The sequence below is a fragment of the Dermochelys coriacea genome, chromosome 20, assembly GCF_009764565.3.
Source record: "Dermochelys coriacea isolate rDerCor1 chromosome 20, rDerCor1.pri.v4, whole genome shotgun sequence".
In the NCBI taxonomy this organism is placed as follows: Eukaryota; Metazoa; Chordata; order Testudines; family Dermochelyidae; genus Dermochelys; species Dermochelys coriacea.
Window position 1 is genome coordinate 15,912,794 of NC_050087.2, and position 25,811 is coordinate 15,938,604.

Genomic DNA, 25,811 nt, shown 5'->3' on the forward strand with positions numbered 1-25,811 from the left:
GACAAACGAGTGAATAATCCCCCCCCCGCATTGTTACAACCGAATATTGTTCGTTTCTCTCTCTCTCTCTCTAATATTTTGATCATGACGAGTCATCGACGGAGCTGGCTGGACAATAGTTCCACACGGTCCCTGATTTTTAAATCAGGGCACCCCCCACTCCATGAAAAAATTCCACATTTTCCGGTGGGGGGGCGGGGGGAATCAAGCCTGTTGGGGGGTTGGTTGTTGGAGGAGCAGAAGGGGGGGGGGAGAATGGCTTTTTTTTTTTTTTTTTGGCCCCATCGAAACTTCAGAAACTGACCAGAATGAAGCTGTGGGCAGGGCCGCTGCCGCCGTGTGGGTCCAGGACATCAGAGAGAGGAGGTGGGGGAGGCCATGGCTTTGCCGGGACCCTCTTCTGCGCGGGGGAGAGAGGAGCTGCCGAGCGGCCCGGGTCTCCAGCGGCTCAGGGGCCAGCAACAGGCTGCGTCTCGAAGGGAGAGGAAGTTTGGGATGAAAAATGTCGCCGAGCGGCTCTTCTTAGACAGGCTCCCGGCGGCAGAACCCCAGCCGGGACCGGGCCGCTCCGGGTCGGAAATCTACCAGCCCCGGCACCCCGCCCCAGCCAGCCCCGGCGAGCACCGGGGCCTTTGCAGCAAGCGCTTTCCGCTCAGGATTCCCGCCGCAGCGGGAAGGAAACGCTGCCGGGGTCTCTGCGCATGGGATTTATTACACAGACAGGGACAGTCCCGGGCCGGGCCAGGTCACATACTCGAGCCGTGAGCCAACCCTTCCTCCTGGAATATAGCACTTGGCTCGGGCTCCTTATTGTTGTTGGGAGCGGGAAAATATTAAATCTGAAACAAGGCTCGTCCAACATATGGAACAGATTGAAGGCCCCTCCACTTTGTTCCTCCCCCCCCCACTTAATAAGCAAATATCTTTACTAGCAAGGGGGTGACGGGGGAGCCCCGGGGACTGGGGAGGGACATCGCTCAGCTCGGAGCCGGCTCTGCTTTCGAACAGAGACTGTCCCGGGCTCATTTGAGTATGGGAAGGGGGGGCGGGGGGGAATCGAGTGATCGTGTGCAGCTGCAGCACTGAGCGGGGGGGGGAAGAGGAGGTGGGGGGAGCAGAGGGGCTGTGAGGGTGCAGGGTGGGGGGAACTGGGGTGCAGAGGGGATGATGGAGCAGGAAGGGCTGTGATACGGCACAAATAGGGGGGCTGTGTATGGGAAAGTCAAAGCTATCCCCACAGATCAGACCCCCACCCCTCCAGCACCAAAACTAACCCCAGCTGCAGCACTTTCACTAACAGCCGCCTTTTACATTGTCTTCCTCATTCCGATAAAAGAGTGGGAAATCCCTGGCCAGGCGACCAGAAACAAGCCCGTTCTGGGCCCCAGTCCTGCCCGATGCCCTTGGGGCACGTCAGACTGGGAAGCAGGGGAACCCCATCAGGTGGCCGAGATGTGAAACTGCAGTGGGTGGCGGGCTGTTAATGGAGGGGGGCAGAATCTCTGAATTGAGGGGAAAGGGGTATTTTTATTGAGCTGGCCGTTTCTATTCCCACTTCAAAGGAGAGCCCCACAATTTGAACCTCTCTCTGCCGGCAGGTAGCCGTAGATCCACTAGTCTGACCAGCAGAGAGCAATCGATGTCGGCCAGTTCCCCCTGTCCTGAGCCCAGGAACTAAAGCGTCTCCCAGAAAGGCAGCAAGAGATGGAGAACCCACGCCTTTCCTCGGTAATTCCCCCAGTTTACAAGTGGGGAAACTGAGGCACATAGTGGCATTTGAACGCCGGTCTCACGCCCACGGTGGCACCCTCACAGCTACACCATCTTTCCTCCCATGGGTATATGGGCACAGCCCGTCCCCAGCTAGCCAAAGCTGGAGATCAATAACTTATCGTTCGGTCCAGCCAAAACACTGAGAGCCAAGCACTGGTACCTGTAGTAACTGAGTCCCTCTGAGGCAACTTTCTCACCAGTCTCTGCCCAAGCAGCCCTGCCCAGGCCTGAAATACAGGGGATAAATCTGTCAACATGGTCTAATAAACACAATAAATCAAAAAGAAAAGGAGTACTTGTGGCACCTTAGAGACTAACAAATTTACTAGAGCATAAGCTTTCGTGAGCTACAGCTCACTTCATCGGATGCATTCCATCAAATGCATCCGATGAAGTGAGCTGTAGCTCACGAAAGCTTATGCTCTAATAAATTTGTTAGTCTCTAAGGTGCCACAAGTCCTCCTTTTCTTTTTGCGAATACAGACTAACACGGCTGCTACTCTGAAACCTGACAATAAATCAAGGAGTCCCTCTGCCCCCAGGGGATCCCCTCTGTACCGAAGACAGACACCGTCCCTCTGCCCAGCTCAAAAGCTCTTCCCTGGGTTCAATGAACCCCTCCACCACACCCCTCCTCAGTCATTCAGCGTCCTTGTCCTCTTTAGACATGGGGACGCTGAGGAACGGGGAGCAGGCGGACTTGTCCGGCACTCGGAGGTCACACAGCGCGGCAGCAGTGGAGTGGGAAGCTAGACCCCAGAAGTCCGACCTCTCTCCCACCCCCACTCTAACACACTAGGCCCCACTCCCCTCGAGATCTTACAGACTGGGCGTGGGGAACACCCACTGCCGGCCAGAGAGCCAAGTACGTGTGCAAAGGAAGGCTGCATGTGCCAATTAGCCCCTAGACCTGTCTTATTGCCCGGACTTGAAATTCCCCACAGAATAGCTCTGTCTTCATCATACATGACATCAAAGGCTCCCACTCAATCTGACATCCTCACCATGCTAATTCCGGGGCTGCTGCCGCTGGCTCTGAGGGCATGCACCCTGGGACAGATGCAAAATGTCTCTCTCCCCATGATTAAGCTCCTTGGGAAGCCCTTATTTGCCATGGGGATCCAGGCATTAGCACCGCTCTAAACCCTACCTGCAGGTGGAGCTGGGTGACTAAAGGATTTCTTGGTTCACTCCCAGTTCTGAAAATGCGGAGGGAGGAATTCATTTGGGACTGAACCGAAAATGACATTTGCCAAAAAAAAAAAAAATCTAAAAATTTGGGGAGGGAGGAAAAAACTCATTTTGGGTCAAACTAAATGGTTTGGTCAACTCGAAATTAAGCATTTCGCTTCAATTTTGAGCCTCTTTGAACTTCAAAAAAAATCAAACGAGGCCATTTTTGAAACAAAAATTTGTTTTAAAATCAAAAATCTGAAATATTTAGGTTGGGGGGGGGTTGTTTTACATTTTTTTCCCCAATAGAAACAGTGCCGCAAAACCAACACAAATTAGCAAAATGTTGGGGGTCATCAAATCTGTATTTTTCACCCCCAAAAAGTTTAGATCCAATAATTTTGCCCAGCTTTTCACCTCCTAATATGCTCACCCAGCTTCTTCTTCTTATAGTAGGATCAGACCCACAGCTGCAAAGACACTGAGTAAGAGACAGTCCCTACCCAGCTCACACTCAATGCCTGTAAGGAGAAACTGAGGCTCGAAGTGGTTTGCCCAAGGTTGCCAGCAGAAGTGGGTACAGAATCCTGGTGTTCTGACACCCAGAGCAGTGCCCCATGCGTAAGGTCACACAATCTCTCTGGCTTGCTGCTTCTCCCTCATCTTATCAGTGACCCTGCCAGTCACTCAGTTTGTTCATCATCCATAGGATCAGACCTTGGTTGTAACCAAATGTAACAGTAAACTCCTCGGGGCAGGGACTGTCTCTCACTGTGTGTCTGTGCAGTGCTTGCTTGGCACAATGGAGGCCATCATCTAATACTAACAATCATTAAATGGGCACTGAGAAATGGCATAGGCCCAAAATGAAATTTAACTTTTAAAATTTAAATTAACAAAAATCACTAAAACTTTGTTTTTCTTAACCAAAACTGTTCTTTAGCCCCTTTGAACATATTGTAACATTCATTGGGGGTGAAATTCACCCATCTATAGGGAGCTACCTTGGGGTCCCAGTACTTCCTAAGCCCTCAAAACAGTTCTTTTATCGGGAGTTAGTTGGGGGACAGACCATGAGCTGGGGGTCAATTTTACTCTTTGGCATCAGAGAGTGAAAACAATTCAGAGACAGAAAGAGTGAAAATGACCAGACGCTGCCCCCTACAGAGAATAAACACCGCATAAATCTGGAGGCAGATCCTGCCCTAAAAACCGGGGAGTTGGACTTTAAAAATCATGAAATGTTTTAAAGAAAATAACAATTTGCCTTCCGATTTGCATTAAGCCTTTGGGGTCACGTTTTCAAGATTTACTGCACAATCAATAGGGCTAGAAATGGGTATTTTTCCCCTCTCATTTTATTTAAATTTCACTTTTGTAAACGAAAGCCAAGATTCTACCGAAATTCCAAGATGTCAGGAAATGGGGCTTCCAGCAAAGGATTTTAAGTGAGAGATTTTTTTTCCAATCAAAGAGCCAGAGTCGGCAATACTGGTAAATGGGGAAGAAGAATAAAATAACAACAACAATCCCTAGCTCTTCTATAGCAGTTTTCATTAGCAGATCTCACACTGCTGTACAAACAAGGGCAGTATCATTCTCCCCATTTTGCAGATGGGGAAACTGAGGCACCCAGCAGGCCAGTGGCAGCGCCAGGAACAGAAGTCAGCTCTCTCAACTCCCATTATAACACCCATTGTATCACGCTGCTGCTTATAAAACACATACTAGGATAATCAGAGCACTAAGAGCTGGATGGAGAGAAACGGAGTGAGAGGGATCGAATGAACCCAGCCCAGGGTCTCCTGAGAATGATTAAATTAGTTTTGTTTTGGTTTTTTTAGTTCTGGTTTCAATCACTTAAGAAACGTTACTTAGTAACATGGGAGGAAAAAAAATTAAATATGAGTTTTCACTTGGGTAACATATTGTAGTTTTGTCTTCTAAAAAGTAGCTGGAAAAAAGAAAACCAAACCAAAAACACAAAACAAAACAAAACACCCCACCCACAAGCTCAGATACATTGTATCTAGTTCATGGATGTTTACAGCCAGAAGGGACAGTACTCTCTGATCCTCTGTCCCCGGCACCCGCCTAGCGCGGGCCACAGGATCCCGCACACCAATTGCTGTAGCAAGGCCATAAATCCTGGCTGAATTAGACCCTGTCGTTTAGGAAGACGTCCCAATCCGATTTAAAGCGATGGAGAATCCAGCGCGTAACTAGCCAGTTGCTCCAATGGTTGATTCCGCTCCCGGTCAAAAATCTGCACTCCTTTCCCAGTCTGAACGGGTCTCGTTTCAACTTCCAGCCCTTGCATCTGGTTGAGCCTTTGTGTGCAGGACTGAAGAGCTTCTGAGGCAGTATCTAGTTCGGGGGGGGGTCTCTGGACGCTCAGTAAGGAGGTTCCTCATGGCTTTCATTTACACTGGAGCAGGGTGAATCACAGGGTTGCCGGTTCGTTGGCAACGTTGGGGGGGGGGGGGAAGAGTTTCGGGGCAGACCGAAAATGAACATTTTCAAAAACATTCAGCAAATGGAGAAGCGCAGGGGCAAAAAAAAAAAAAAAAAATCTAATTTCAGGTCAAACAAAGCATTTTGTTTCGACACCATCAAAATGGTTCATTTCAATTTCAACCTCTTTGAAACAATTTCGACTTGTATTTTTAATAAAATGCAAGACGCTTTTGGAAGGAAATGCCGTTTCAAGATGAAAACATTGAACTGTTTTCATTTTTTCTGACCCCCCTCGCAACCGAACAATTCGGCGACAGTGATGCAAATTAAATACATCTTCAACAGCTACTGAAAGGCAGCCACCTCTGGGGAGAAACAAAAGCAGGTGTTCGGCACCATTTACCGGGGCAAAGCGAAATGTGGCTTCTCCAGATGAACTCCTGGGGATAATTTATTATTAGAGGCTAAGTCCCCATCCCACCTTTTCCCTCGCAAGGGCAGGACTGGATCGAGAAAACTTCAAACCAGCCAGAAAAGGGGAAATAACTTGGCAAATTGTGAATGAGGAGGCTGGGGGGGGATGCCGGCCCCGATGTTGCAGGGTGCCTTGGCTGTTCTAACGCTGGCCCATACCAGTGACGGCAATGAGCGTGGTATAAAAACCTCAACAGAACAGAACAGAGGCTAATCAAAGGCCTAAGATCGGGGGGTGCAGGAAGTGGACTGGGATCGCTTTATGTGGAAGGAATGCTCGGAGTTTGCTGGAGCGGTGCAGACACACGCAGGCCAGTTCCCCTGTCAGCGCCGAAAGCCACGAAGCAGCCATACGACCGCTTGGCCGTCGCTTTAAAACCTGGGACCCGGCGCCAAGTAATTTCACAACAGGCAGAAGGGAACCGGCCACCGAAAATCACAGCCCCGCGCTCACACTGGAAGCCTTCGCTGCCAGACGCGGAGACCCGAAATCCCAACATTCTCCATCGACAGACAGATTTCCCCCCACCCTGGCCCGGATTTTACAATCCCCTTGGGCCCTGGATGGGTGTGAAAGGTGGGCCAAAGCCACCTTCTGCAAACGGCTCCCGCCTTTCTAAGGAGCGGAGCGTGAGGCCCTACATTGAACTGTCCCCGAATTTGGGGTGACAAATCTTCCCATCTGGGCTTAACAACTTGAGGCCAAAAAACATCCAAAGCAAGACAACCCAAACCCAGCTGCAGGTTGCAATCCCTTGTTTGCCCTGCAATAGGTCCTAGAGAGACTTTTCAACAGTAGATTTCACAATGCGTCACACTCTTTAATGTATTTATCCTCCAGCCTCCTTGGAGGGCGCGGCAGGACTATTATCCCCATGTTACAGATGGGGGAAAGTGAGGCACAACGCAGTGAAGCAACTTGCCAAGGTCACACAGGAAGCCGACAGCAGAGCCGTGGATTTGAACCCACGTCTCACAAGTCCTAAGTGAGAGCCATAGTCACAGACCACCTTCCTCTGCTTTCAGCCGCCCCCTTGCACATGATTAGCCATTCAAGCCAATATTCTGCACCGGAGGAGCTCCCGCTTGAGTAAATTTACATGCATGAGTAAATACTTCCAGGCTCAAGACCCAAACTGGACCTGCTTCTCAGAAGGACTGAGCACCCCCAAAACTCACAGAAATCTGTGGAACTGCTGAGCGTCCAGCTTCTTTGGGAGAGGGAAAAAATCAGACAGATTTTGTTTCAGTACTTAAATATGGATTTTAAGAATTTAAATGTAGCTCTCCTCAGGCTGAGATCTTTCAGCTTTGATACATTAGTGACCTCCATGGATTTGAAGGCCGTTCTGATCATCTAGCCTGACACGTCTTTCATAATCGAACGAGCTGGGGCTGTGTTATACAAATGTGCCTATTCCCCCCCTTAAAAAGGCATCTATTTTATTTTGCTAAAAAAATACATAAAATCGCAGGGTATTTGGAATTTTACAACTCCCACATACCCACATTTCTAGGTGTTTTCAAGCTTTTTTTGGATTTATATATATATATATATATATATATATAAATCGTTTTTTGCCAAATCTGTCGAAAATACACACACACACACCGCACTCCATTAGGGGCAACACTGTTTTGCAACTGACGCAGCCTCTTGAACTTTGCTCCACTCAGATTCACACTAGCACTTGCCAACAGGGGAAAGGCGGGGGGGGGGAGAAGTGTCACTTTTGTGTGTGTGTGTGTAAATCCAGGCAGCTCAGAGAAAGACACTTCTGTCAAAATACATTGGGGTTGCATATGCTTTGAAGGTAGAGCCAGGCAAGAGTTCGGGAGGCAGCAAAAGTTACTTTGCAGGGAGCAAAATCTCAGCTCTGTTTAGATTCGGCTCCTTGGAATTGCTTCCACCTCCTCCCCCAATATCTAAGAAACCTCTCACTCCCTCCAGATCTGAACTGGATATTCCGCGTATTTTTAATAGACCTGGTTGAATTCAGATGTTCCCGTTTTAAAATAAGAAATCTTGGCTTCTCAGCACCAAGCGGTGAGGCAGAGCTGCCTCCCCCCCCCCCCCGCACAAGTCAGCTCTACTCCTGGTGAAACCCACCCCAGCAAACAAGCCCTCCATCATGCCCCTTCTGAGCCAAGGAGGGCGCGGGCCCTGGTTAATTTCACGGCGCACTAGGTAACTCCCTACAGCCCAGGACCCGACCTGAACGCGCAAACGGCCTGAATCCGCGTTCAATTCCGGCCCCTGCTCCCAGAGCAGACTCTGCTCTAAACCGAGTTTGGCCGCATTAGGCGCTGCCGTAAGCCAGTTCTGCTGAGCACTTGAGGCAGGACACCTACAAGCACCAGGCTAGTTCCTGGTCCGAGATGCTGGCGTCAGGCAGGTGGGCGGGAGCTTTGCCCAAGCAAGGACGGGCAGGATTAGCCCCACTCAATCATTCAGCTTGCAAATTTCACTCCCTTAAGCAACGTCAGCAAAGTGGAAAGGGGACTCTGCAAAGGTTTTTACAGGAGTAACAGGTACAGCATCAGGCTGCTTAAGAAGGGTGTTTAATAGACCAAGAAGGCATTGTTGTTTACTGCCTTAGTGAACCGCGCTGGTGTCACTGCTGTCAAATCCGAGTTTCGCTTCTAGCCGCCCACACCCAGAGCCACCAAGGTATTTGGGCTCCTAAATTCTACTGATTTCCTCTGATTGCTTTCAGTGGACATTAGGAGCCTAAATAACGCGTTGGATCTGGGCCCCAGTTTTTAATGGTCTTCTGTCAGTTGACATGATCCTATGCCCTCATTTTTGCACCAGTCTCCGCAGGAGGCTGGTGCAAAATTTTGCACGCGGGCCGAGTGCACAATTACAGGATTAACCCAGACAAGATTCATCAGAACCGAGGGGACCTGCAACATGACATTCAACAGCAACCAGGACCTCAAGCCCCTGATCCACCTGTGGCTACAGCAGCTTGTGACCATGGCTGCAGGTAGAGAGTCCACCACAAAGAAACAGCCAGCAAACTTCTCCCAAAAAAACAAAGGCCAGAGCCCACCCTCTCAGGTTATCGACCAAGCCCCACTGACTGTCGTGGGGCCACCCCACATGAAGTGAGAGGAGAATCTGATCCTGTGATTTCATCTAGGCCTCAAGCCTGCAGCACCAAGTCTCAGAGCCTGGGTCAATTGACTTGGGCTCACAGGACTTGGGCTGCCAGGTTAAAAATGGCCATGTAGACGTTTGGGCTTGCTCTGGAGTCCTGGCTCTGAGACCCTCCCCACTTGTGGGATCCCAGAGCCCAAACAACATCTCCATTGCAATTTTTATGCCCCCGGCAACCCAAACCCCACAAGCCCGAGTCACCGCACCAGGGCCAGCCATGGCCATGCTGCGGCTCTCTGCTTGCCGCAGAGATGGACTCTAGGTGACTTAAGAGCTTAGACCAATTGTCAAACGTGATTTAAGCTCTTAGAACCTTAAATGCTATTTGCTTCCAATGGAACTTTTGTTGCCAAGGGCCATATTTCAAATGTATTTAGGCACCTCCCAATGCAGAGAAGCAACTAGCCCCAGATCCTCCCAAATACTGAGACTCCCATTGACTTCCAGCTTTTGTAGCTGCCCATCTGTGTCTGTAAGCACCCGAATACCTTTGAAAATCTGGCCCTTAGTAGCCTAACTCTCACTGAAAGCCAATAGGATTTAGGCTCTTAAGTCATTCAGGCACTTTTGAAAATGTTCTTCTTGATGACTTTTCAGAAACTCTGTTACTGTGACCAACATCTCAGCTTCCTGCCTATTAGCCAATGATCACTCTAGGCCAGATCTTCCCTCTAAGCAAAGATTTCCAAACAGCCAGTCCTATTCCACCAGTGCAATCTGCAATGGGTTTATGAGAGCTCAGTGCATTTGTTTGTTAATATCAATGGCTTATGTTCAAATTAACACAACACCCCTCCACGTGCTCCCCCTCCCCGCACAAAGTGCTGGGCTTTATTGCAAGATGGACCAGAAAAAAGATTGTTTGCAAAAGGAGAGGTATCTGAATGGATATGAATTATTTCACACACCTGCAACTGTTTTCCTTCAGATGCATCAAGGCATTCCCCCAACCCCCGCCTCCATTCCCAATATGAGCTAAAATTCACGTAGCTACAAAATAAAGCAGCTTTGCAAAAACTCATCCATAGGTTTATCAAGATATAAGAAATATCTGCTTCCTTTGTGTTTGCTTATTTTAAATCTGTTCTCTACCTGCAATATGAAATGAAATCAATATGCCAAAACTGTGTCTCAAACGAGGTAGCTTTTTGGTTTGCTTTATATATCTATATCTATAGACTACAGGTTAAGGCACTGGGACACAGGACCTTCGGATTGAATCCACAGTCCCTGGGTGACCTTGATCAAATCACTGAATGTCTCTGGGCCTCAGTTTCCCGTCTTCTCAACCTCGCTGTGTCTGTTTTGTTAATTAGGCCCTGATCCTGTCCAACACACGAGTGCATTAACTTCCTGCTCAGGACAAGTGCGTCACATTAAGCACATCCACATATCTCTAGAGGAAGAAGGAATTTTCTCTTGTAAACTGACCCTGGCCATCTGCACAGCACCTCGCAGGGAACCAACCTCAGATGGCACTTTTGGAGCGACTGTAATACATATAATAATCCAACTAATAATATATATACACTGCAGTAAACTCTGCTTCCTTGGCCAAGCTGTACGGACAATATCTCTGCTCAATCTTCAATTCAACCGAGAAGGAAGTTCACTATTTTAAACACAGCAAAGCCAAGATTGAATTCAGCTGTTGGTATTTTCAAATCCCCATTTCTATTCTCCACGAGACAGGCAGGAAAGCCATGATCCATTTCTTCCCCTTCTCACTGCCTAGCAATCAGACAAACACAACAGAGTTGCACTGAGGACGGGGAAGACGTAGATCAAAACCGTTGCAAGCCGATTTTTATTAAATAAAGTCCCGCTGCAGCACTAGTTTGCCCTGAAACAGACCAAGGCGACCTTTCCTGCTGCCTTCCCAAAAATGGCCCATAGTCGCTTAGGAGGTATAACCTCTCTCCAAGCCCACGGCACCTGGGGCAAAAGGCTTTGTTGCAATCCACAGTTCAGAAAAAGAACTGGCAACGTGGCAATGACCCTTTACAAATAATAAGTCCTGCCCCTGTCACTGCAATAAATAAATAAATAAAGGCTTTGTTCCAGTTCTGGCTAAAAAATTCCCCTGGCAACAGGATCTTAGATTCCTGGCCACTGCTTTGAAGGTGTGTGAGCCTGTTTTCTTCCTGAATTCACGTACCGGGGGCATTTTCCTGTAGCAATGTTACTTTCTTTCATACACACACAGCCATACCCTCTTCGCTGATAATTGACATTCCACCAGCCCAAAATACGAATAAAACAAATCAAGAAAAGTAAATCAATTGCGGGTGATTGCTTTTCTTTCCCTCTTTTTTTTTTTGTCCTCCCTAAATTTAATTTGCTTTTTATCTCATTGGGGAGAAATAAAAAACAAATCCACACATTGGAATAAAATTTGGCTTTATACCAAGTGCTCTGGACTTTATCTAACTCACCCCTGTATAAAAATATTGCTTAATTGTGTTCTCTTAGTTTATTTATTTTTGTAAGGGTGTGTGTGGGCTTAGCACACACAAAAAAAGGAAAATTTAATTTTTTTAATCGTGCTAAAACTGAAATTCAGACGGTTTCCCTGGAGCTGCAAATACTGTTAAATTAGAGTTTTTCTCACTGGTAAAAGAGGTTTTCTCGTTCAAAAAAAGGGGGACCTATTACTTGATAATTCTTTAGTATGGTCTTTAAACACAACCTCTGTCTTATTTCAATTGGCCAGGCCACTCGATTTATCCCCAAAAGGGCTCCCACTTGCTGAAAAATCAGACTCACTGCAGCACGATCCCTACTGAAGAAAATAACCCCCCACACACATACACTCACCAGTGTCCTAGAAAATCAGCAGTATCCTATTGACTCCCAAGCCAGGACAGGGTAGGGTCAATTTAGTACAATTCTCTTTTCAGACAATTCTCCTCTTCTCTGAGTAGCCTCTACAAGCATCTGATCTCTTCACCCGACAGCTTTGTGGTTTGGGGGTGTCAAGCTGCCCTTTAGAAAGAGGCTTGGAAACATAGTAGCCCTTTTGTTTTTTTATGAAGCACAAGCACTTGTCGAACGTCCCTGTGACACACACATACACACAACGTCCTGTCATCTCATATGTGATCTTTCCACACTCTCATTCGCCAGCCACACGGACTCATTCAAGACAAGTAAGACATTTGCTGTTACAATATTACATTATTCTGTCTATTGAAACACCTACCCAGATTTGACCTGACCACTGGGGTTGTTGTTGTTTTTTTTTAAGGGAAGGGTGGGGGTTATTTTGATGTTGTTTCGGAATAGTTCTTGCGTGGTGACATTTTTTTTAAAAGCAAATTAATCTTAATGGGATAAGGGGGACTAGACAGGTTCCATTTTTAAAGCCAGGAGCTATAAGCCCCCAAAGTTGCAAAGCAAAATCATTGACAGTAGGTTGGTCATTTCTCTCTCCCTGGTTTCTCCTCCCAAACCCCTGCCCCTTTTGCTAGGATCTGGCTCTGCCCATCACCCCCTTCTCGATTTTGTAAACCACACTCACCGTCAAGACACCATCTCTAAATCCCCCCCCCCTCCCTTCCCTCCCTGGAGTTTGTAAAGTAAAAGCAGAAGCAAAATAGCCAGGCAGAGTTTGATTTGCAGAATACAAAGAGCTCTTGTTTGCTGCGTTGGAAGGGAAAGTATTAATAAGAGAGGAAATTATTGATTCTCATGGCACGTACCATTATGGTGCAGGGAAACTGGCCAAACATCAGAAACTCATTTTTCCCCCTCTCGCCTAAAAAAAAAAAAAAAAAACCAAAAAAAAAAAAAACACACAGACAGGAAAAAACCTGCTCTCAAGTTTCCACAAAACCCTTCGACTTCTTACAGCGGAAGCAGGAGAAGGAAAAATACTGACGAGAGCAGCGAGCGAGCCTCGCGCAGTTCCCGATCGGCCCGGGAAGGAGGGAAGGAAAAACCGGGGGGGAGGGAAAAGGAGGAAAAACAAATGGGGGGGGTTCGCCTGACGTTGGGAAGAAAATCGCGATCGGCGCGTCTCGGGCTCTCGCTCCTTCCTCCTCGGCGGGACCCTTTTTTACTCTAACGCCTCGCTCGAGTTGGAAGGAGATTGGCCTGCAGAGCCTGGAGCCGTGCCACCTTCCGTGCGCCCGGGTTTGCAACCCTTCCAGCTCGCGCGGCGCACTGCCGGGGGGGGGGGGGGGGCAGAGCGGGGAAAGTCTCTGCAAGTGAAGCCTGCAGTAAGTTTGCTGCCGAGCTGTGTGGCAAGCTGGCGGGGGGGGGTGGCTTTGTTTAGGTCCCCCCCTTCATGGGTTTGGGGCGCTTTATTCGGGTCCCTGGCGCGGCTGGGGGGAGAGGCCAGGCCAGGGCAGGGAGCGAGCCGAGCACCCCGCTTTGGGGCGAGCAGCAGCTCGGGCGGCGGAGCTGTGGCCGTGAGTGAATTGTTAAGAGCCGGGCACTTGGGGGCTGGGAAAGCAGCAGCCCCGGGCGGGGGGAGGGGGCAGTCAGGAGAGGAGAGAAAAGGAAAAGGGGCCGGGGGGAGCGGAGAGAGAAGCGCAGAGCAGGGGAGCTCCGCACGGTGGCCCCCCGCCCCCCCCAGCCAGGGCCCGATCCTTTCTCCTTCCATTGATTGCAATAGTGCAGGAGCGGGCCCTGAGCTGCGGGATGCGGGGGGGGGAGTAATAAATAAAAATATTGTGTTTTTAATTAGAAAGCTGCGGGCGGGGTTCAGAGGGAAACCTTTACAACGTGTCCAGAGACACACACTCCGATTCAGTCCCGCTGGATGAGGTTCGGTTGATTTCTTACTAACCCCCCCGCCCCCAGCGCCGCTTCCCTGGAGGGGTACCCAGGTGTGACCCGCAGCCGGGCGCGCTTCTCTCTCCTCCGAGCCGAGCGGTGTATTGAACACGGGTTCGCTCCCCGAAGCCGGCCGATCCGACGCTCGCTGGATTCTTTGCCTGCCAACGCCACGATTTTTAAAATCAGCCTTTCCCCGGCTTAAAACAGGGGCACCAGCAACCAGAGGCGCTAGATGGCCCGAGACACCCTGTGCAAAGAAGTGAAGTCCGGAGATCCCCCAGACTAACCCGGACCCCAAGTTTATTTCAGTGGCGGGGGGATAAAAGACCCCGTAGAGTTGCGACATTCCGGGGGGAGAAACCCAGCCACCTGCTCAGAGCTAAAGCTCCCCCGCCGCCACAGAGCCATGCCGGGACTCCCGCGGTCTGGCCCGACTCTCCGAAGCGAGCCAGCGGCCAGGGTGGTTTGGGGCGGGCTGGTCTGTTTATTTACTCAAACAGGTGGCGATGAAAAGCCCTTTACCTTTACCTAGCCCGGCTAATCACCGGCACATCCGCCCCGTAGCACACCTGAGGCTGAGAGGTGTCATTCACTAGGTTAGCGGCTTATCAACTGAGTCACCAATGGAGTGGATGGATGGGTGGGTGTTGAGCTGGCTTTTTTCTCTTGCAACAAGAGGCAAAGGGTTATAAATTAAACAGCGGCTGAGTTTATCCCTTCTCTAAATACTTGTCACGCTGTACCTAATCTATATGCTGCCTTCAGAAAACAGGGATGTGTATATATACAGTGCTGGCTTATTTGTAAAGGTTATCTCTGCCAATTAAAGTGTATTTACCAAAGCTCTTCGGGGGGGGAGGGGGGGAAGGAAGCAGCCTGCTATAAAAAGTCCCTTCAGGATCCAATATCGAACTTAGTCACCGAGCTACAAAATATGATGCAAATAGAGGGGTTTGCATTACTTGTGCAAAATGGCAGAGGAGACTGGTAGCTATTTGTGGAGGAGGTTGGGAAATTCGATTCCACTCACAGCTGAGTTTTCAGTAAGAAAAAGCAAATATCTTGGCTGCATTTGGGTGGGGGGTTGTCTGTGAAAAGACCCCCCGCAGCTAGAACTGAGACATGTTTTTGGGGGGCAGACGGTGCAAAGATTTGAAACAATTCACTTTGCAAGGAGCACTTTAAAAAAAAACACAAGGAAACAGTTCTGGGAAGCGGTGGGGTTTAAAGAAAAACAAAAAACCACTCGGGAGAAGTGTAATTTAACCTTTTGGTAAAACCCCTCCACTGTGAATTTGTCTCAAGATCCGAGGTGTCACCAACTTCGGGCTAACTGCCGAAGTGCCCTGGTCGCCCAAGGAGAGCGGATAATGCACTGAAACATGACGAGATCATGCAGATTTCACCTTCGTTTATTGCAACCTCAAACTGGGCTCTTTGGGCCAAGGCCATGTTGCAAATACCCAAGCAAGTCTTTACCCTGGACGGTGCCTGCAGCAGCCAGAGGGGAAGAATTGCCGCACTACATAATAACAGATTGAATCCGCTGTTTAGAGGCATTTTATTACATGTCACCCAGCGGGATAATAACCTTTATTTAAAACAAACCTTTCCCTTGTTCTGATACATCCTGTGTTTATCCTCAGACGCGGTTAACAAATGGTTGTTTGCATTTTCCCCAATTTGTTTGAGTTTCTAATTAAATTGCCATGAAGATCCTAATCCATCTTGACATTCTAACTTTCCCAAGTTAAGTAGGCAGCTTGGTAGTAGTTTGGTGTCAGCCTTAATAATACTAATTATTGCAAATAAGGCTCTGCTTTGCTGCTCCCAAAATATTTTTAAACTGCTCCCAGAGAAAAGAAGCAGATTCCATTGTTGATAGGAAACAGTCTTGAGCTGAAATTTGCAAAGCAGGGCTGCATAGGCATCTAGGCAGGAGCTAATTCGCGTGGCACACAATCACATGCAATGCGGGCTTGCCTCATGCAAGCGTGTGAATCTGTATGTTTGCTTCTTTGATCGGTTGCAAAAATACAGGGGTAGTTATTTTTGTATATTTTTCTGAAGAGAAGAACACTTGCAGCGTTTTACAATATACTGTTCACGTGTCCACTCCCTCCAAACTCCAACCCCCCCTCCCCACAAATTCGATGTTAATTATTTTTGAGGGGGGTAAATGAATAGACATGGGGTTTTCTTCCCCTCTTTCCGCAGTTTTGGGTCGCTGGCAAGTTTGAAGGGGCGCGAAAAGAAGAATTCAAAAACCCTGAGAACTGTCCCTCCAAACCTCGCACTCCTTTGGTCTGAAAATAGGTTTGCCTGTTTTTTTCTTAACAGGCGCAAAGCTAAAGCGAGAGAATAGAAAGAGGCTACTCCCTGGAAGGGACGGAGCGAGCTATTTTGAAAGCTAGCGTCAGAGAAACGCATTCCTAACTCGGGATCTCTGTGTCTGTCGTTTCCAAATCCTAAATCTTCCTACGGAATTCTGATTTTTAAAGATTAACCTGCTCGCAATTCATGTAGATCCCCGTCTGCCTGCAGTGACTAATGCGTGAATCTAAACGCCCTGGAGAGCCCCTGAGCTTCGATGCTCGAGCTGTTCGAACTGCACGAAATTCACATGGAAGTTTCACTCCACTTTAGCGAAAAAGTGTGTTTGAACCGCACAATGCGGGTGTGGATAACTTCGAAAATTAACATCTGCGGAAGCACAGATCGCAAGTCCAGATCAAACCAGCATTTCAATCCTAGATCGCTGTGTTTTTAATTCGATCTGGTATATAACTAAGAAGTGTTTGTTGTTGCTTGCAATTAAACCCAATAAACAAATTTCAGCAGCATAACAAAAACCCATGAGATGGAGAAAAGCTGCTCGTAGTCCTTGTATATTAATTTCTTCAGTGAAATCAGCACAAACCAATACACAATCAACTTCATGCTGCTGGATAGGCTTTAGTTGTTTTTCTAAAGATTACAAAATAAAAAGATCTGAAACTGACGCGTGTTATGTACACGATGGATCTTGTCTTACTGAAAATGTCTGAACAGAAAGAAATCAGTTTGGTTTAATAGATGGCAAACTATGAATTGATGCTCCTAACAAGTTTGAAACTGAGAAGCTAACGAGTCTTAGCCATTCAAATGCAAGTAATTGAACTTGTTTTTCTGTCCAGAAAACCTTTGGTAGTTCTTTTCACACTAAAACTTTGCTATTTTTTTTCGCACTGCTAAAATCAACTTGCTTCTAAATGACAGGGAGAAAGAGAGATGACTTTTCTTCATTTGCTGATTCAGAGATTTCTCTGTGCATCTAGAAAAAAAATTCTTTCAACCCTAAAAAGGGGGCAAATGTTGCATGTTATTTCTGAAGGAGATTTATTGATAATGCAGGTATTATATTTCATTCTCTGATTTAGATCTTGGCGTTTGGGTTTATTTTAAAAACGAAATTGCATTTTCCCCCTATACGGTGTGATTTTAAAAAAACAAATATATAATCTAAAAAATCAACAAAAGGAGAGATTTGGATGGCAATCGTTTTATTTATTTGGAAACATTTCTGCATCAATCTACAAATTGGATTGGATTTTGAGCAGTGAATTTGGATAATATTTTGACAGACAATTTCTCAAAACAAAAATTGCAGTTTGCATCATAAACATGTCAAAGAAAAAAGAGGAAAGGGGTGAAAATAGCTTTGAATTTTCTCTATAATAGAACAATTGGATTTTAGAATGATCAAAGAGTGGTTTTCATTTACACTGCACCACTTTAACCTATATGTTGCTGGTTAACATGATGGTTATATTTTCTCTAAGTGGATCGAAGTGTTTACATTCTCCCCTCTGAGGAATTTCTATTCCCAGCTTGCCAACATTTTTGTAGCATTTTATATGAAAAAAAATCGAAATAAGAAATAGCAAATGAATCTGATTTATTAGACAATGAGGAGAAGCAATATAACAAATTATAAATCTAAGAGGTAAGACAGAAGGGCATTTTGTGGGGTCTGGAAATGTAAAAACAAGCCAAAAACACATAAAACAGGTGAGTCATGTAAATAAGTGTTTTATAAACTCAGAGGGAAAGAATATGTTGATTTTTTTGGAACAGATTAGAAAAAGTTACCTGAGAAATAGCCCTGTGTGTATATATAGATCTACATTCTAGTATGTATCACGCAACTTTTTCTTTCTAGTTAATCAATCACAAATCAATATATTCTTTCCCTCCTGAGTTTATAAAACATTCTATTTCTAAACCATATCCATACAGATGGAGATATTTGTGCATCTATCACTTAAGATCTCAAGAAGAGCTCTGTTGAGCTGGAAAGCTTGTCTCTTTCCCCAGCAGAAGTTGGTGCAGTAAAAGGTTTCCCTCGCCCACCTGGTCTCCCTCAGATCCTAGGACCAACCTCTCTCTCCCTAGACCTATGTGCAGGCAGATTTCTGTAGTGTGTGTACGTACATTCTCACCCAAGATACTATGCCACCCTCCAGGTATATGGTAGATGACAGCAATGACTTGGTCACTATATTTCACTCTTGTCAGCATGGCAAGGTCAGAAATCACTCTGCAAAGGTGAGCACATGTCACTCCCTCGCTTTCATCAGTGGGGAAACTGAGGCACTGAGGCCTGAAAGAAGCTTGCCCAAGGTCGCCCAGGCCATAGGGCAAGGGGAAGAACCCAGGGTTCTGATGCCCAGCTTCCCCGACCCCCGCTCTAAGCACTAGACCCCACTAACCAGTACTAGAACTAGCATCCTGTCTCCCAGTATCCTGCTCTAACTACTAGTCCATGCTGCCTTCTCTTTCTGATTGGTGCAGAGCTGACCGACTTAGTTAGGGCAGCAGCATGTTCAGTGGGCAGTGCCAAGAGCCACCTGCTGTCTCTCTCTCTCCCAACTTGCTCTCTCTGGGCAGTGCAGAGACACCAGCCCCCCCACTGCCCTACTCAGCACCAGTGCCTGGCACATGTCTCCAGTCAGCAGATGCACAACCTGCTCCCCTCCCCCTCTCTCTTAGATCCTTCCCCAGCCAAAGAACTTCCCTTGGTATCCTCATCCCCAGTGCAGTGTGGCGCATGCTTCCCAGCCATGGTAGTGGGATGAGGGTAGAAGATGGAGCTGCCCCATCCTCCAGACCTCACCAAAGGGCACTGCTTTTCAACCCACCCTCCCTAGAGGGGCTGGAGGGATCCTACCCCACCTGCCTGCCCAGGAAGGGTGGAGACCTGAGCTGGATACCAGGCGAGAGGAGCCCGGTGGGTATAATACTGTGTCCCTGGGGCTGTGGGTGGGGGCAACAACATGTACTATTACATCCACCAGTGTGCCCCCCCAGGGGGCACTGTGGGCAGTGTCATCCAGGCCCATGCCATAGCTTTAGGCTGATCCCCAGAGCCTCAATGGTCTAGGATCCAGAGCGTAGGTCTATGCAGAGATGAGAGTTACCGTGCTCAGGGAAGGAGAGCCAGGGAGCCTAGGTTCTGTTCTGAGGCTCTGGGAGGGGAGTGGGGTCTAGTGGTTAGAGCAGGGGGGCTGGGCGCCAGGACGCCTGGATTCTATGCCAGCTCGGGGAGGGGAGTGGGGTCTAGTGGTTAGAGTGAAGGGGGGCTGGGCGCCAGGACACCTGGATTCTACCCCAGCTCAGGGAGGGGAGGGGAGTCTAGTGGTTAGAGTGAAGGGGGGCTGGGAGCCAGGATTCCTGGGTTCTATTCTGAGTTCTGGGAGGGGAGTGGGGGCTAGGGGTTCAGCGGAGACTGGTCAAGTGCCCTTGGTTCTGGGTGCCTGGGGCTTCCCCCTCCAGGGCTAGCAGTGAGATCCACATTTGGGCTCCTGCTCCCTGTGGTTGGCCCAGCCCCGCTGCTTCACTCTCTGTGGTGGGTGATGGATGTGCTCGACCCATGGCTCAGGCTGCCAGGAGATGAGATGGGCCGGGGCGCCCTTTAACCTTTGCCCTGCACAATGCCTGGCTCTCTTACCAAAGGATCAGTCTTGGGGGCAGGGGAAATGTGTGGGCAGACAGCGCCTTCACCACAGGGCTGGGGACCAGGAACACTCGCTGTCTAGACAAGCTTCCGCGATTAGCTCAGAGCTGGGCAGGACTCCTGGGTCCTTCCCTGGGAGTAGTCACTCCCCATCCACCTTCAGCTCACCCCTGGATGAATCGGAGATAAGGGTGGTACCTAGGGGAGCCATGGGACCAGACTGGTTAAGCTGCCTGGAAGGCAGGCAGGGGAAGATGAGGAGAATGGAGGAGTTTACCACAGCAAGGGCAAACAGGTGTTTGCTGGCGTCAGCCTTGAGGAAGGGTCCATGGCACCAGAACCATCAGATGACAGGGCCTTGTCTCACCGGAACTAGCACACCCACTCCCTGCTCTAACAGCTAGCCCCCAGACCCCTCCCAGAGCCAGGGACAGAGCCCATTGTCAGCACAGCATCTTGGGAACCTAGAAGATACACCAAGTCCTTCACGGCTGCGCTATGAGGAAACTGGGCCCCAATATGCAGTAAAAGAAACATAAAATGTGTCTTGAGGGCTGGCCGGCTCAGGGGCAGGGAATGGGAGACGGGGCCTTTCCCCTCTAGAGGCGCCAGCTCCAATCTGGCCCCAGGGTCGGGGACTGGCTGGCTCAGGGGGCAGAGAATGGGACATGGGGCCCTTCCCCTCTAGGAACCCTCATCTATGTAAGCTGCATAGAGCAGCTGGCCTGCTCCAGTCAACATCTAGGCCCCTATGTCATATGGTGCAGACCCCCAAACCTTGGTGCCCTCTCCCCCACGACTTACCTAATCCCTCAGCACCTGGAATCCTGGGCCAGGAACATTTCATTCCCTCTTCACTTCCTCCCTCAGGGCCTCTGGATTTGCAAACTCGGGGGAATGGGTGAAGGGGTCTAGGACACTGTGTGATCTCCCCCCCTTTACCCACCATTCCCTGTATTTAGGGGGAATCCCACCATTTTTAATATTCCCCCTTTTCCTTGTGCCTTCATTGTGTGGGATGATTTTAGGTCTGACAGAGTCTGTTCAGGCCGTAAGCTGGGTCATCTTGGGGGTACCCCCACTACGCTCAGCAAGGCAGCACGTTCTGCTTGCCTGACTTAGAGAGGGTGTCCACCTGTCCAGAAGGGACCGTTGTGACCCTCTAGTCTGGCCTCCTGGCTAACACGGGCCAGAGAACAGCCCCAAAATAATTCCTAAGAGCAGAGCTTTCAGAAACACGTCCAGTCTTGATTTAAAAATCACCAGTGATGGAGAATCCACTACGGCCCTCGGTAAATTGTTCCAGTGGTTATTACTCAGTGTTAAAAGTTTACGCCTCATTTCCAGATGGAATTTGCCTAGCTTCAACTCCCAGCCGTTGGACCGTGTTCGCTCTCTCTGCTAGACTGGAGAGCCCCTGACTAAATATTTGCTCCTCATGAAGGTACATATAGCCTAGGATCAAGTCACCCCTTAACTTTCTCTTTATTACCCTAAATAGATTGAGCTCCTGGAGTCTCTGGTTATCCAGAATTTCTAATCTCTAATCATTCTTATGGCTCTTCTCTGCCCCCTCTCCAATTCACCAACATCCTTCTTGAATTGCGGGTACCCAAACCGAACACAGGATCCCAGCAGCAGTCACACCAGTGCCACACACAGAGGTAAAATCACGTCTCTGCTCCTACATGAGATTCCCCTGTTTAAGTGTCCATGGTTTGCATCTGCCCTTTTGGCTCCAGCGTCGCATTGGGAACTTGTGTTCAGCTGATTCTCCACCATGATCCCCAAATCATTTTCAGAGTCACAGCTCCCCAAGACACAGCCCCCCAGCCTCTAAGTATGGCCTAAGATTTGTTCCTAGACAGATACACTTATACTTGGCCGTATTAAAAGGCATTGTTTGCTTGCAGACCACGCTGCATCACTGATCTGTCCTCTTATTTATCACTCCCAGAACTGTGTGGATCAGCTGAGAACTTTCGTCATTAACGCTGGGGCCAGCTGGGATGCTCCAGGTCTCAGACAAGCAAAAGGCGACCAATGGCAGCCTCAATGGCTAGCCTCAAACCCAGAGCTTGGTCCTCCCTCCCCCAAGTGCTAAAACTGGCTGCCTGAAACGCCCTCTCAGCCCTGCAGTTGGCCCCTCTGTGGGCGGATGTTTGAACAGAGCTTACTAGGTCACAGAGCAGCATGGTCTAGTGGGTAGACAACTGGCCTAGGAATAAGGAGTCTTGGGTTCTGTTTCCAGCTCTGCCACTGAACTGTTGTGTGACCTTAGGCATGCCCCATCCCTGCTCCATGCCTCAGTTTCCCCTCCCATCCCTTGTCTATTTAACTGAGCACTGCCTCTTGGTGTCTGTTCAGCGCCTGGCACGTGGAGGCCACAACCTCCAGTGGTATGGCTAGATGTTAGAGTAAGACACCTCACAATAGTGACAAGCCTTGCGAGGGCAGACAGCAGAATCTCCGCCATAGTCTAGTTGCTGCCTCTGAATGGGCCGCAGTCATAGAGCCCGAGCTTGGGAGAGCGTCAGAGCCATCAGTCAGGCTGGAGCAGCTCAGGTTACGAAACCTGGGTGTGTGTGGGAGTCCTGAGCCCCGGCCCTCCAGTGGTACTCCCCAGCTCTGCTGGTGCCCCTCAGACGTGACCTGCAGCCCCCTGCTATCCCAGGCCTGGGCTCACCGCTCTGCTGGTGCCCCACAGCCTTATCCTCTTTGTCCTGTTGGGCCCTGGAGCATGTGGACCATGCCTGGCCCGCAGCAGCTCCTTTGCTAGGTGTTATCATTGGGACAGGATGGAACAAGAAGGCTCTGGTGGGAGCAGCCTGGGCGCCATTAATTATTTGAGCTTCATTAGAAGGCAAGTATTGGCTTCTCCATTCCTGCCCCAGGCTGACTGCACCACCCACCTCTCCCCAGCCGACCCTATCCCTAGGCTGCCAGCAGACATCCCGCTGGCCTGGGGGGCCAGCTAAGGAGAACCTCCCAGCTGCTGGAGCAGGTGTAGAACTCCTGGGTTCTAGCCCCAGTTCCAGGAGGGGAGTGGGCTCTAAAGCAGAGTGGGCTGGGAGTCAGGACTCCTGGGTTCTAGTCCTGGCTCTGGGCAGGAAGTGGGGTCTAGTGGTTGGAGCTGCGCGGGAGGCACCTGGACTCCTGGGTTCTCTTGTCCTTCACTGGATTGGCTAATTAGAAGCTCAGGGTTTTCTCATTAACGTGTCCTTTCCACAATAAATACAATTCAAGCTCCTCCCACTCACACAGAATGCCTCCCCCAGCCACACCATCCCCAGAGGGGAGACACCTGCCTGCCCAGAGGTTCTGTTCCCTGGAATGCACCCTCGGAGCAAGGTGCAGGACATGGCCGGCTTCAGCTAGTGATGCACTCAGAGTGCCTGGCACAGCGAGGCAGACGGGTCCCGTGGGCTAGGCTGGGGACAGACCAAGGACCAGCAGCTCGGTGTTCGCTGACCTTCCACTCCTGTAAAAAGTGACAGGACAACAACAGCCCTGTCCCTCGCCCTGCTCTGCCAGGGGCCCTCAATGCCAATCTGCAGCTCCCCTGCAATCCCAGCTCTGGCCTCCCCCCGGCTCTCTCACCCACAGTCTATGTGAGCCCTGGGCTGCCCTCCACAGCTTGGCTGATGCCCCTCAATTCAAGCCCCCAGCCCCTGCTAGCCCAGCCCTGGGCTCCCCACTCAGCTCAGAAACCAGCCCTTTAAACAAAATCAGCTGGATCAATGTTGGTTTTAAGCCAATTTTAACATAGCACACAGCCTCCCGCTCCCACCCCCAATTTCTCTGAGCCCTGCCCTGGGTGGGGAAGCAGGGGGTTAGATTTCCATGGTCCATTCAGCCATCAGCCTCCATGGGCCCTGGTTAGTGTCCATTAACCAGAAGGCATCTAGAGCTGTGGGCGGGGCTAGGAGTCAGGACTTCTGGGTTCTATTTTGGGGTAACCACTGGGCTGAGACCCAGCAAACTTGTTTCATGCAAGGGACTCCCAGTTGTGAGGCAGGGACTGAGGCAGATCTGTTAGCAGCGTCCTGCTCTCTCACCACTCCCCCCAGCGCCCTGACTAACAGTTGTGTCGGTCACTCACACTTTCAAGGGGCACTGGCCCTGGCAGCCCCAGGAGATGCCCATCATGGCTGGGATCTCATGGCAGAGACTGCCTGGTTCCGGCTCCCCTCCAAAACTCCCCTTGCCCCACGATCAGCTGAAGGAACCAAACCCAGTGACAATGAGTCAATAACGGAGGAGTCTTAGAGGGATCTAATGGATAGACCAGGGGGCTGGGAGCCAGCGCTCCTGGGTTCAGTTCCCAGCTCTTGGAGGGGAGTGGGCCTAGTGGTTAGAGCAAGGGGGGAAGCTGGGAGCCAGGACTCCTAGGCTCCATTCCCAGCTCTGGGAGGGAGTAGGGTCTAGTTACTGTTTGCAAAGCATAGGGAAAGGGGTGTCAGATTGGATCCACCAGATCCAGCCCCAGGGTCCCAACCTCCCCTCCAGCCCCCATTCTGTGCACACCCAGGCCTCAAGCAGGGAGCCAGGGCATGGCCCTGAGCCTTCTGCTCTAACCACTAGACACCACTCCCTCACACAGCCAGGGATAGCTACATGCATGGGGGGGAGCTGATGCTGGCAGAGTGGGGGTCGGGGGCAGAAGGTGACTAGTCACTGCCAGCCAAGCCCCCCATCCCAGCCCCTCTACCCAGATGTTTCCTGGCACCAACAGCTGGGAGACCATTTGCTGCAGAGAATGCTTGGTGGGTGGGATCATGAATGCTGGGGGGGGGGACTGTCTGGCACCCCGGCCTGGGCAGCTGCACCATCCCTCCCACACCGACACACCCTTGCGGCATGGGATTGCTGATCTGCACCCCAGGACAGATGGACAAGGACAGACGAAGGCTCATCGGGGAGGGGGCTAGTGATCCCCCTTTGCCTGGCCAATCCACCACTCCTTCCTGCCCTTGTTAATTACCCCAATTAACCCCCTTGGCTGGAAAGGGCAGGCAGAACTAGAGATTAGAGCAGGGGGGCTGGGAGCCAGGACTCCTGGGTTCTATCCCCAGCTCTGGAAAGGAAGAAGCAAAACATTTCAAAGGTCAAACCTCCCCACGCCGTTTCCTCAGGATCCTGTCCCCCAGCCCCACTCCTCCCTGCTTGTGCTACCAACCAGCCTGGGGATTGCTGAGATGCCAGCAGGGGGTAGAGGGTAGGGAGCGCAGGGGAGATGGGGAGGTCTGCCCAGTTCCTGCATTCCCCACAGGGGTGGGGCAGGCAGCAGTGGTGCCTGGCACAGCCCCCCCCCCCGGGGTTGCCCAGGGAGCAGACAAATAGGGGTGTTGGGTGGGGCCTCTTCTGCCTCTTCTTCCACAGGTGGGTGGAATGAGGGGAATCTAGGCCCCCCTCTGCCAGTCCCAGCACCCTGTGAATTCACAGCCCAGCCCCCACGCCCAGGGCCTGCTTAGCTCTTCAGTGGAGCGTGTTTGCCTAGTTGCGCTATCCCCTGCACTCGTCCTCTCTCAGGGACACTTGCCCAATCAGTTTAGCAAGATCGGTGCCAGCTCAGGCTAACGTCCCTGAGCTGGTGTAGCAGGGGGGGGCTGCAGGTCAGGATTGAGGGGCACTGGCAGACTTGTGGCAGGTGGTGCCCAGCGCTGGGCTAGCAGGGGGGCTGCAGGTAGAGACTGAGGAGCACGAACAGAGCTTGGGGTATGAGGAGGCCAATGGCCTTCCCTGGCCCGAGTCCTGGCAGCAGCATCTGGGGAGGTGAAAGACAATTGTTCCCCATTTGCAAGACGCTTGTTCCCCATTTCTGTTGCTGGAGGCTATGGGGAGGTGGGGGGATGGGAATGGTTTATAACTCCCAAGCAGAGAATGAAACCCAAAGCAGCCAGGTCCCTAGTAAGGACAAGGAAAGGGGAGATCTGGTGTGGGAGGGAAACGGACCCCAGAGTAGCTGGAGATGGCACAGGAAGTGGGGCATCA

General features: G+C 50.1%; 1 protein-coding gene and 1 long non-coding RNA gene across 3 annotated transcripts in view; both read right to left on the reverse strand.

The window, feature by feature from the left end:
* NFIX (nuclear factor I X) overlaps window positions 1-12,786 on the reverse strand; it is a 144,572-nt gene extending 131,786 nt beyond the window's left edge. Inside the window, exon 1 of one of the 2 annotated variants that reach the window (XM_043506890.1) lies at window positions 12,742-12,786. In XM_043506890.1, the coding sequence (XP_043362825.1) occupies window positions 12,742-12,771 (30 nt within the window). In that variant the 5' untranslated portion in view covers window positions 12,772-12,786. Of the gene's footprint in view, window positions 1-11,857; window positions 12,004-12,741 lie in introns of those variants that run through there. The other variant, XM_043506891.1, reaches the window with a different exon arrangement.
* Window positions 1-25,811, reverse strand: part of LOC122458387 — a 493,263-nt gene that overhangs the window by 428,404 nt on the left and 39,048 nt on the right. Inside the window, exon 4 of the long non-coding RNA XR_006278418.1 lies at window positions 24,316-24,320. This is a non-coding gene — a long non-coding RNA (uncharacterized LOC122458387). The remainder of the gene's footprint in view (window positions 1-24,315; window positions 24,321-25,811) is intronic.